General features: G+C 47.2%; 1 protein-coding gene across 1 annotated transcript in view; it reads right to left on the bottom strand.

Annotated features, from left to right (window-relative positions):
• IRAK2 (interleukin-1 receptor-associated kinase 2) overlaps positions 1-12,704 on the bottom strand; it is an 88,242-nt gene that overhangs the window by 25,801 nt on the left and 49,737 nt on the right. Inside the window, exons 4-8 of the mRNA XM_011994134.1 lie at positions 11,773-11,876; positions 8,378-8,572; positions 8,231-8,295; positions 4,113-4,227; positions 1,414-1,523 (exon numbers count right to left, since the gene is read on the bottom strand). Of these exons, the coding sequence (XP_011849524.1) occupies positions 1,414-1,523; positions 4,113-4,227; positions 8,231-8,295; positions 8,378-8,572; positions 11,773-11,876 (589 nt within the window). The remainder of the gene's footprint in view (positions 1-1,413; positions 1,524-4,112; positions 4,228-8,230; positions 8,296-8,377; positions 8,573-11,772; positions 11,877-12,704) is intronic.

Below are 12,704 nucleotides of genomic sequence, written 5' to 3' on the forward strand. Positions count from 1 at the left end.
TAGTAGAGACAGTGTTTCACCATGTTAGCCAGGATGGTCTCAATCTCCTGACCTCGTGATCTGCCTGCCTCAGCTGCCCAAAGTGCTGGGATTACAGGCACGAGCCACTGCACCTGGCCAAAAAAAAAAAAAAGTTTTTATCATGTGTGCAAGGAGTGGTTAAGTAAATTATGGGCAAATTCCTTCAGGGGAAGATTAACAAGACACTAAAAAACATGATGGTATACAATGTAGTGAAATGTTTACTATATTTAAATGAAGGGGTAAAGAACAGGATGTGAATTGGTACCTAGGTGCAACCTACAGACTAAGGATTTGTGTGGGCAGGAACTGAAAAAAGAAACAAAACCTAGAGGCCAGCTGATGAGTCACGGGGTAGGTCAGTGGTGACCTCTCTCACCCTTGCATTTCCTTGACTGCTATTACAATTATTGTTGCAATTAAATAAAAATTGAGGCAGAGGGCTGGGGGTGGTGGCTCACACCTGTAATCCCAGCACTTTGGGAGACCAAGGCGGGTAGATTACCTGAAGTCAGTAGTTCGAGACCAGCCTGGCCAATATGGTAAAAGCCTATCTACTAAAAATACAAAAATTAGCTCGGTGTGGTGGCGAGCACCTGTAATCCCAGCTACTCAGGAGGCTAAGGCAGGAGAATCACTTGAACCAGGGAGGTAGAGGTTGCAGTGAGCTGAGATTGCACCACTGCACTCCAGACTGGGTGACAAGAGTGAAACTCCGTCTCAAAAAACAAAAAAAAAAATTCGGGGAGAGAAAAGAGGAAAGGACTTCCACAAGTCAAATGGAAAGAGAACTTTGGAGAAATATGAGTTCTGTGTCTATGAAGCCAGTTCTGCCAAATTTTCTGGTATCTTTGGAATCCCTCCCTATCCTAACCATCCCTAGATGGGGACCTCTCCCTCTCGTGTGCATGGCACTGAGATGCAGGGATTCAGGCCTAAGCTGCAGGAGCCTTCCAGACAAGATGCTAACACCAACAGCTACACAAGGAAGGCACAGGTCTCAGAGAAGACACTGAACGAGGAGCTCGAAATCTCAGGGGGTTGGCAGACATGGCCCAAAGTTCAAGGATGGGGTCCAGGCCAGCTGCTGAGTGGACGGTGAGATGCAGCAAGGTGTGGAGGGCTTGTTGGAAAAACAGCAGCTCCGAAAGACAAATGTGACAGGTAGGGAATTCATGCTGAGAGCAATTAGACTCAGAGCACAGCCCGGAAACACTGATTTTTGAGGACATAACAGAGAAAAAGACATCCAGGGGAGGGCAGAGGAGAGGAGGTGGGAAGAGAAAAACAAAGAGGACAGGAGTGAGTGGCAGGGGTGAGGTGAGCCAGGAATAGGTGCCAGTTCTACCCTTGCAGCCCAGGCCCCAGCAAGGTCCAGCCCACCTCTCTCACCTCTTGACGTTGCTGTGGATGATCTCCAGACCATGCAGGTACTCGACGGCACAGAGCAGCCCTGAGCAGATGCTGACACGCTGGGGCCAGGGGAGGGGGTCGGAGCCACCCTAAGAGAAAGAAAAACAGGACAAACAGTCACAATGTACCTTTCTAAGTCTTGATGGTGGCCGGGCGCAGGGGCTCACACCTGTAATCCCAGCACTTTGGGAGGCCGAGGCGGGCGGATCACGAGGTCAGGAGATCGAGACCATCCTGGCTAACACAGTAAAACCCCATCTCTACTAAAAATACAAAAAATTAGCCGGGCATGGTGGCGGGTGCCTGTAGTCCGAACTACTTGGGAGGCTGAGGCAGGAGAATGACGTGAATCCAGGAGGCGGAGCTTGCAGTGAGCCAAGATTGTGCCACTGTGCTCCAGCCTGGCAACAAAGCGAGACTCTGTCTCAAAAAAAAAAAAAAAACAAAGTCCTGATGGCAGGGTCCCCAGCTCCTGACCCTCCTCCTGCCCTTCATGTCCTTTGCCAGAGGGCTCAGCATGATACTGCGAGTTTTTCATTGTTTTTGTTTGTTTGTTTGTTTGCTTGTTTTGAGACAGGGTGTTGCTCTGTCACCCAGACTGGAATGCAGCATCATAGCTCACTGTAGCCTTGAAATCCCAGGTTCAAGTGACTCTCCCGCCTCAGACTCCCAAGTAGCTGGGATCACAGGCACGTGCCACCACTCCCAGCTAATTTTTGTATTTTTCGTGAATACAGGAAATGTGGCCATGTTGGCCACGCTGGTCTCGAATTCCTGGGCTCAAGTGATCCACCCACCTCGCTCTCCCAAAGTGCTGAGATTACAGGCATGAGCCATGTGCCTCACCCTATACTATGGGTTTTGACATCAGACAGATCTAGAGGTAACTCCCAGTTCAGATATGCACTAGCTATGTAATTTTGGAAAAAGACACTTAATGTCTCTGAGCTTCAGTTTCCTTGGGTATAAAATGGAAATGTTAATCCCTATGTTTTAGGGTTGCTGTAAGGATTCAAGGAAATATATGGTATGCCCCTAGCATAGCACCTGCCACACAGTAGGTGCCCAATCAGCGGTTATTTTCATCATGTCTATTATAGTGGCTGCTCTGGAATTTCTCTCAGAAAGAGGCTGGTTGGGAGAAGAGCTAGGGAGCTTGTGTGTGAGAGCCAAGCACCTGGGCCTTACGCTGATTTTATCTGTATTAGGGGAAACTTCACCAGGGCTAACTCTCATTTGCTCCCACTGTTGTTCTAAGACTGACTCTCCCAGGCTAAATCATCACTTTTTTTTTTTTTTTTTTTTGAGACAGAGTCTCACTTTGTCACCCAGGCTGGAGTGCAGTGGCACAATCTCAGCTCATTGCAACCTCTGCCTCCCGGGTTCAAGTGATTCTCCTGTCTCAGCCTCCTGAGTAGCTGGTACCACAGGCACATGCCACTATGCCTGACTAATTCTTATATTTTTAGTAGAGACAGGGTTTCACCATATTGGTCAGGCTGGTCTCAAACTTCTGACCTCAAGTGATCCACCTGCCTCAGCTTCCCAAAGTGCTGGGATTACAAGAGTGAGCCACTGTGCCCAGCCTCATTACTTATTTTTGAAGCCCTGGAGTAGGACCCACATCCACTAAGAACTGGCCTGGACAACCCCTGCTAATTTCTTCTAAAAAACTCTGAAACCTAGAGCCAGACAAACCCAATGTAAGCTCTGGCCTGACACTTGTCTCCTATGTTCCTTTGGGCAACTCACTTTGTCTCTATGTGTCAGAGATTCCTCTTTTGAAAAATGGGAGAAGAAAGTGCTTTGGCTGTGGCACGGCCTGGAGGAGATGACCTGTGTAAAACCCTTATCAAAGCAACCTGCACACAGTGAGTGCCCAGAAAAGCTAATGATCATTAGTATGCCATGAATAACTGCTTTGTCTGGTCTCTGCCATGGGAAGCAATAATTCTGTTATGGAATAACTCTTTCCCCTCTATTTGAGGATACGATAAGCAGAGGCCTGTTTTAAAACACTGTAATTTTTATTAAGGATTACCTTCACATGATGTAATACTCTAATAGTAAGTTTGCTTCTTATTCTGGGCCCCAATCACCTAGTTCTCTTCCCTAGCAGTAGCCAGTGAACCAGCTTCTTGTGTATCTTTCCAGAGATATTCCATAAACACACAAGCAAATAGGTATATATTAGAAGAACATTTTATAACAAAAATTCACTTCTACTTTTCCATACTCTTTACCTCTTAATTCTTTTTCTTGTCCTACTGCATTGGCTAACACCTCCGGAACCACAATGAACGAAGTTCGTTCTGTGAGATACTTTTGTCATGCTCTTGATTTGAATGAAATGCCTCTCATCAAATTTTTTTATAGATTTTTTCCTGAAGATGTTTAATCAGATCTTTTTGTGCTTTTCTTTTTCTTTTTCATATTTTGTCATCCTCATTCAGGAGCCATGCTGATCTTCTCTGTATCGTTCCAATTTTGGTACCCATGCTGCCAAAGTGAGCACTTAACCAGATTTTATGTATCCTGGCCCCACTTCTCTCCTTGAAGTCTCCCTGGTCTCACCTAGATGGCCCCTCTCCCCTCTGAATTTCTGTAAGTCCTTAACCCTTGACCCCACGGCTGGGTGCAGCCTGGTCCCATTCTCTGACCATGACCCAGTCCCTTACCTGACCCTGCAGTCTGTCCTGTAGGGAACCATTTGCCATGTAGGGGTAGATGAAGCTGTGAAACTGTCTTGCAGCACAGAAGCCCAGCACAGGTAAGACATTGGGGTGGCAGCATCTGGAATCGGGCATCAGTGCAGGGGTGAGGAGTCAGACGGAAAGAATGATCTACTTCCTCATGTCCCACCCCTCTTCTGCCCTCTCCTCCTCCAACGCCACCAGTAACCTCCCAGGTTACTGGTGCTACATGCTCTGACCCCTAAGGGCCTGGCCCGAGTGGAAAGATGAAAACTGCTTGCCTTCAAGGAGTGTGGCGGTCCTCACCCTGCTTTACTGCTCTGCAGCACGTGACACCTCAACTGCCCCATCTCCAGAAACAGAGACTGAGAGCTTAAGGGACTTGCCCAAGGTCAGAAACTAGCAAGCAGTAAAGCCAGGACCAGATCCCATATCTGCCTGACTCTAGGACTGGGGTTCTTTCCTGAAATCCTCTTCTGCTGGTTCTCAGTCACCATTCCCTCCTGACTCTCCTCCTACGTCTCTCACCACCCTGTCCTGGCCCTTTTCACTAAGACCCCCCTCCTTTGCCTTCCTCTTTCTGCCAGCTGGACTCCTTATCTTGTTTAGCATGTTGCTCCTCCAAGAACCTCCCATTGCTATAGGGAACATTCCCAAATCTCTTATCGCCAGCCCCATCCTAAGCTCCAGACCTGAACGTCAGCTTGCATCCTGATGCTCAGGTCAACATCATCCTAGCCTCAACAAGTCCCAAACCTGTTTCTTCACCCATATTTATTATCCCAGAAAGGCACATCACCACCCACCCAGTTTCCTAGAAACCTTCTTATCTCCCATATCAAATCAGTCACCATTCACTGCCACAAATAACTTTTAAAATGTCCCTTCATTCCCCTCTCCTCTGCCTTGGGTCACTTGGATTGGGTTAGGCTCTGATTCAACCTCCCAAGACTATTGTAAATGGCCTCCTGCCGTATCTCTCCACCCTTCTCTGCTTCCCGCAAGCCAACCTATTACTCGCTTTTGCATACTCATTAGAGTTATTTACATGTCTCCCCACTGGACCATAAACTTCCCCAAGGCAGGGGCTCTGTATGCTTCTGGCCTACACTCCCTAGAGCCTAGAAAAGGGCTTGACTACTCACATTTTCTAAATCGATGAATGAAGGAGTGACTGCTGACTCCGTGAAAGCACTAAGCCAAAGTGGAAAGGGAATCATACTTCTAGTTTTTATTAGATGTGTGTGTGTGCATCTATGTGTGTGTGTGTATGTACACATGTGAGTATTCATATACATGTATGTATAGAGAAAGCATTAAAGAAAACATATCGAAATATGGGCTCGGCACAATGGCTCACATCTAAAATCCCAACACTTCAGAGGCCAAAGCAGGAGGATCACTTGAGCCAGGGAGTTCAAAACCAGCCTGGGCAACATAGTGAGATCCTGTCTCTACAAAAAAAGTTTTAACAATTAAAAAAGGAAATATATCAAAATATTAAAACAGTAGTGCTTATCTATAGGTGCTGTGAAAAATAGTTTCTGTTTTCTTATTTATAATTTTATGTTTAAATTTTTACTGTTTAAATAATTAATTAAAAAAAATTTTTTTTTTGAGACAGAGTCTCACTCTGTTGCCCAGGCTGGAGCACAGTGGCGCAATCTGGGCTCACTGCAACCCACTTCCTGGGCTCAAGTGATTCTCATTCCTCAGCCTCCTGAGTAGCTGGGACTACAGGTGCGTGCCTACACGCCAGGCTGATGTTTGTATGATAGACATGAGGTTTTGCCATGTTGGCCAGGCTGGTCTCAAACTGACCTCAACTGATCTGCCCACCTCGGCCTCCCAAAGTGCTGGCATTACAGGTGTGAGCCACCATGCCCGGCCTTTATTTATTTTTGAGACAGAGACTCACTTTGTTGCCCAGGCTGGAATGTAGTGTCGTAATCTCGGCTCACTGCGAACTCTGCCTCCTGGGCTCAAGTGATCCTCCCACCTCAGCCTCCCGAGTAGCTGGGACTGCAGGCATGCACCACCACACCCAGGTAATTTTTGTATTTTTTGTAGAGATGGGGTTTTGCCATGTTGCCCAGGCTGATCTCGAACTCCTGGGCTTAAGTGACCCACTCACCTCAGCCTCCCAAAGTGCTGGGATTATAGGTGTGAGCCACCATGCCCAGCCAAAAAAATGTTTTTTGTTTTGTTTTTGTTTTTGTTTTTGTTTTTTGAGACAGAGTCTCGCTTAGTCGCCCAGGCTGGAGTGCAGTGGCGCGATCTCGGCTCACTGCAAGCTCCGCCTCCCGGGTTCACGCCATTCTCCTGCCTCAGCCTCCCGACTAGCTGGGACTACAGGCGCCCGCCGCCTCGCCCGGCTAATTTTTTGCATTTTTAGTAGAGACGGGGTTTCACCGTGTTAGCCAGGATGGTCTCGATCTCCTGACCTCGTGATCTGCCCGCCTCGGCCTCCCAAAGTGCTGGGATTACAGGCGTGAGCCACCACGCCCGGCCCAAAAAAATGTTTTTATATATATATTTTTTTCAGTTGAGACAGGGTATAGCTATGTTGCCCAAGCTGGTCTCAAACTCCTTGGCTCAAGCAATCCTCTTGCCTCCGCATCAAAGTTCTGGGATTACAGGTATGAACCACCATACCTGGTCAATGTTCTTTATTAATTTGTTTAATTTTATTTATTTATTTATTTTTTGAGATGGAGTTTTGCTCTTGTTGCCCAGGCTGGAGTGCAATGGCGTGATCTTGGCTCACCGCAACCTCCGCCTTCCAGGTCCAGGTTCAAGCGATTCTCCTGCCTCGGCCTCCCTAGTAGCTGGGATTACAGACGCCCGCCACCACGCCTGGCTAATTTTGTACTTTTAGTAGAGACGGGGTTTCTCCATGTTGGTCAGGCTGGTCTCGAACTCCTGACCTCAGGTGATCCGCTTGCCTCAGCCTCCAAAAGTGCTGTGATTACAGGCATGAGCCACCGCGCCCGGCTAATTTTCTTTATTTTTTAACACTGGTTCCAGAATGAACAGATACTCAATTTTCTTTATTTCTTAAAATACCCTACAATATAAGGCACAAGTGTTTCAGATGAAAAATAATTTTTTTAAAAAAAAGCACACACATGGCCGGGCACAGTGTGGCTCACACCTACAATCCCAGCATTTTGGGAGGTCGAGGCAGGAGGATCACTTGAGCTCACCAGCCTGGTCAACATAGCAAGACCCCATCTCTACAAAAAAAAAAAAAAAGAAAAAGAAAAAAATGAACTGGGTGCACACCTATAGTCCCAGCTTCTCAGAGGCTGAGGTGGGAGGATCGCAAGCCCAGGAGTTCAAAGCTACAGTGATCTACGATCATTCCAAGGCCATTCTAGCCTAGGCAATAGAGCAAGACCCTATCTCTTAAAAAAGAAAAATAAAGCCTGGCACGGTGGCTCACACTTGTAATCCCAGCACTTTAGGAGACCAGAGTGGAAAGATCACTTGAGGTCAGGAGTTAGAGACCATCCTGGCCAACATGGCGAAACCCCATCTCTACTAAAAATACAAAAATTAGCCGGGCGTGGTGGTGCACACCTATAATCCCAGCTACTCGGGAGGTTAAAGCTCGAGAGTCACCTGAACCTGGTAGCAGAGATTGCAGTGAGCCGAGATCACACCACTGCACTCCAGCCTGGGAGACAGAGAAAGACTCTGTCTTAAAAAACAAACAAACAAACAAACAAACAAACAAAGAAAAAAAAAAAAGGAGAGAAGCAGATTTATTCCCATGTGGAAGGAAGGAGTTGGAGTAAGCCAAGGTTCCTTTATAATTCTAATCTAGACATAGAATTGCTACACAGGAGAAGAATGGACTCTGGAGCCAAACCAGGTAGATCCAAATCCTGGCTCTGCCACTCATTAGCTGTGTGACCTTGGATGAGACATTCAACCCCTCTGTGCCTCAATTTACCCATCTGTAAAATAATGTGATAATAGCAGCTACATTTATAGGGTTCTTGTAAGGACTAAATGACATGCCTGGCACACAGGAAGCACTATATAAAGGTTAGCCATCATCATTATTAAACACAGGATTTTCCAAAGGGGAGGCTTACCTAAGACAAATCTGCAGCTCTGCCTGGAAGAATCTTTCAATTGATCCTGGACTTGAACAGGCTGTCTGCGGAGAAAGAAATCAGAGCGTGATGATCCCGCCCCACCCCTGCAGCCTCCACCCCAACTAGAAACCAAGAAGCGCTCACCTCTCTGAGCTTCTTGAAGACGAATGGCGTCCCGTGCCTGTGCCCTCTGTAGACATCAGCAAAGGTCCCCTGGCTGATTTTGTGGTTTTGATTGAAGTCATCAGTTGCCTGGACCACATCTGCCTCACTCCAGAAAAGGTTGTCTCCAGCCAAGCTCAAAAGTTTTTCCTGCTTAGGAATGGAGGTGCTGTAGTCCTGGACACCCAGAGAGAAGAGATGGAGATTACTATGGAATCTCGTTTCCTCTGCTACCTCAAGGGACCTTGGAACAACAGAGCTGAAGGGGTGGAGGGGATCATCTTATCCAACGGAAACTGTAAAAAGGACATGGAGAGACCCAAGCTCAAATCCCAGCTCCATCTGTATCTTGTTCTGTGACCTTGGGTGAGCTACTTAACCTCTCTGAGCCTCAATTTTTTCCATCAGCAAAAATGAAGGTAACAATAGTACCCTGAAGAGTAATTTTGAAGACTAAGATGTGAATATTCCTGGCACATGGTTGATGTTTCCTTTAATTCAGTTCACAAAAGTGAGCACTGAGGAAATAAAACAGCTGAAGTGAGGTCACACAGCTGGTCAGCGGCCGAGCTCAGCACCCTTGGTCCAATACACAGCATGGATAATGGGGTTCCAGACTCCTGGGAAGTGGGATACAGGTTCATATAACCAAACCAGGGGTGTCCAATTGTTGGTTTGCCTAGACCATGCTGGAAGAATTGTCCTGGGCCACACATAAAATGCACTAATACTAATGATAGCTGATAAGCTTTAAAAAAAAAAATTGCAAAAAAAACTCATAATGTTTTAAGAAACTTTACGAATTTGTGTTGGGCCACATTCAAAGCCATCCTGGGTTGCACACGACCCATGGGCAAGCAAGACAAGCCTGCTCTAAACAGAATTCCAGAGACTGCATGTGTACATAAGCCTATAAAGAGAAGTTCTGCTTCCCTTTTTAATAACTTCTCTCTTTAAAACAGATGTACGGAAATTTTTAAAAAAATTTTTTTTTTGAGACAGAGTCTTGCACTGTCGCTCAGGCTGGAGTGCAGTGGTGCAATCTTGGCTCACTGCAAGCTCCGCCTCCGGGGTTCAAGCCATTCTCCTGCCTCAGCCTCCCGAGTAGCTGGGACTACAGGTGCCCGCCACCACGTCCGGCTAATTTTTTCTATTTTTTCTAGTAGAGATGGGGTTTCACCATCTTAGCCAGGATGGTCTCCATCTCCTGACCTCGTGATCCGCCCGACTCCACCTCCCAAAGTGCTGGGATTACAGGCACGAGCCACCGTGCCCGGCCTAAATTTAAATTTTTTAAAGTTGCATATGCTCTTAACAGTTTTTGAAAATTAGTATCCATAACCCCATTATCCATTTAACTGCTATTAAAGTTGGTGTATTTCCGGCCTATTAGATATATTAGGATTTATTTAACAAAACTGGTATCATGCCACACACGTAGTTTTGATTTCTTTTTGAGACAGGGTCTCACTTTGACACCAAGGCTGGAGTGCAGTGACCTGATGTCAGCTCACCGCAGCCTCAACTTCCCAGGCTCAAGGAATCCTTTCATCTCAGCGCCCCCAGGTAGCTGGGACTACAGGTGTGTGCCACCACGCCTGGCTAATTTTTTAACTTTTTGTAGAGTCCAGGCACAGTGGTTCACGCTTGTAATCTCGCCATTGTGGGAGGCAAAGGCAGGCAGATCATCTGAGTTCAAGACCAGCCTGGGCAACATGGTGAAACCCTGTTCTCTATTAAAAATACAAGAATTAGCCAGGCATGGCGGCACACACCTATAATCCCAGATACTCGGGAGGCTGAAGCAGGAGAATCGCTTAAACTGGGGAACCAGAGGTTTCAGTGAGCCGAGACAGCCTGGGCAACAGAGGGAGACTGTCTCAAAATAACTTTTTGGCCGGGCACGGTGGCTCATGCCTGTAATCCCAGCACTTTGGGATGCTGAGGTGGGCGAATCACATGAGGCCAGGAGTTCAAGACCAGCCTGGCCAACATGGCAAAACCCTGTTTCCACTAAAAATACAAAAAAATTAGCCAAACATGCTGGCATGTGCATGTAATCCCAGCTACTCAGGAGGCTGAGGCAGGAGAATAGCTTGAACCTGGGAGGCAGAGGTTGCAGTGACCAAGATCATGCCACTGCACTCCAGCTTGGGTGACAAAGCAAGATTCCTCAAAAAAAAAAAAAAAAAAAAACTTTTTTGTAGAGACAGGATCTCACACTGTTGCCCAGGTTGGTCTCAAACTCCTGGGCTCAAGTGATCCTCCCATCCCAACCTCCCAAACCTCCCAAAGTGTTGGTATTATCCTTCACAGAAGACTGATCTATTTCTTAATTTAGAGATGGGGCCTCCCTATGTTGCCTAGGCTGGTCTCCAACTCCTTGGCTCAAGCGATCCTCCCACCTCAGCCTCCCGAGTAGCCAGGACTACAGGCATGTGACACCACACCTGGGACACGGAAGAGCTTCATTAACCACACTCATGCAAAGCTGGCTTCTCCCCCAGGCACTGGATGCAAAGGGTCTCAGACTCACAACACTTTTAGGAGCCATCAAAACATTTTAATTTATTTTAAAATCAGAAGAAAATAAATGAACTTTTAGAGTCAAAGAAATGTCCTCATTTTTAATCCAGCTTGGATTTTATTTATCTTTATACCAATATGGTCATAATTTTTTTTTTTTTTTTTTGAGACAAGGTCTCACTCTGTCACCCAGGGTAGAGTGTGGTGGGAGGATCATGGCTCACTGCAACTTCTGCCTCCTGGGCTGAAGCCATCCTCCCGCCTCAGCCTCCCAAGTAGCTGGGACCACAGATCAAAAATAAAATAAAATAATGGCTAGGTGTGGTGGCTCACATCTGTAATCCAAGCACTTTGGGAGGCTGAGGAGGGTGGATCACCTGAGGTCAGGAGTTCGAGACCAGCCTGGCCAACATGGTGAGACCCCCTTCTCTACTAAAAATACAAAAAATTAAAATACAAAAAATTAGCTGAGCGTGGTGACATGCACCTGTAATTCCAGCTACTTGGGAGGCTGAGGCAGGAGAATCACTTGAACCTGGGAAGTGGAGGTTGCAGTGACCCGAGATCGTGCCCCCGCACTCCAGCCTGGGCGGCACAGTGAGACTCCGTCTCAAAAATAATAATAAATTAAAAAACAAGAAGTGTACTCACTGAAGTGCCCTCCCTCCCTCTCCCCACTATTATTGACCTCCTCTACTTATAGTCTTAGAAGCTTGGGGTAATTTGATGGCAATTTCCCTTCTCCTCCCCACCCTTAAATTGGTCTTAAGGGGTACAGAAATTGCATTTTAGAGAGGGAACTACATGCTGGGAGACATGGCTTGGGGGCTGCAGCCGAGGGGTGGATTTACCTTTGAATCAGAAGAAGTGGGGAGGTTGGTTCTCAAGGAATGAGGGGCATCTTCTTCAGGAGGCTGGAGAAAGGCCTGTTGGTGGGCTCTGGCTGGAGAGGACCCTGGAAAGGAGGGATTGCGGGTCAGGATGCAGCCTGGGGGAGGAAGACAGGAGGGATCCTGGTCTAGTCCTCCAACCATGCCAGTCTCCTGTTCACTCCCCAAACGCTTGTTGCTGCCACTTCCTGACACCCACCATGTGCCGGCCAACACACTCCTCAAGCATCACCTCAGGATAAGCCTCTGACTCCCCTACGACCTGGGGCCTATTTATCATCCCAGTTGACAAGTGGAGACACAAAGGCACCGGAGGTAGATGCAGTGCTCAGGACCACCCAGCCAGTAGACGGTAGAGTCAAAATTCAGACGGAAATCCGTTTGACTTCTAGGCCCTGCACTATCTCACCTCCTACTCAAAGAGCAGAAAAAGACACAGAGGTGAACTAGCTACCGAGCCTGGCTTCCAGAAACCTCCACCGTGGCAGGGATGCAATAACCATCCTCCGAGGATATATCTGAAAGCGAGGTCAGAGGGAGGAGACACCATAACAGGCTGGGAGATGAGGAGGATTCACAGAGGAAGGGGCACCTGACCTGGGCTTGAAAGACGGAGAAACGTTTTCAATAAGCAGATATGGGGCAGTGGAACTAGCCCATGCAGAGGTGGGGCAGTAGAAGGGCCCGGGGCTGTAGTAAGTTAACATCTAGGTACACAAATTAGGAAACATCATGCCAGGCACTGTTCTAAATACTTCACGTCTGTAATCCCAGCACTTTGGGAGGCTGAGGCAGGAGGATTGCTTCAGCCCAGGAGTTTGAGATCAGCTTGGGCAACATGACAAGATCCCGTTTCTACAAAAGATTTTTTTTTCTTTTTTTTTTTTTTTTTT

This window comes from Mandrillus leucophaeus, unplaced genomic scaffold (genome assembly GCF_000951045.1).
Source record: "Mandrillus leucophaeus isolate KB7577 unplaced genomic scaffold, Mleu.le_1.0 Scaffold442, whole genome shotgun sequence".
Classification (NCBI taxonomy): domain Eukaryota; kingdom Metazoa; phylum Chordata; class Mammalia; order Primates; family Cercopithecidae; genus Mandrillus; species Mandrillus leucophaeus.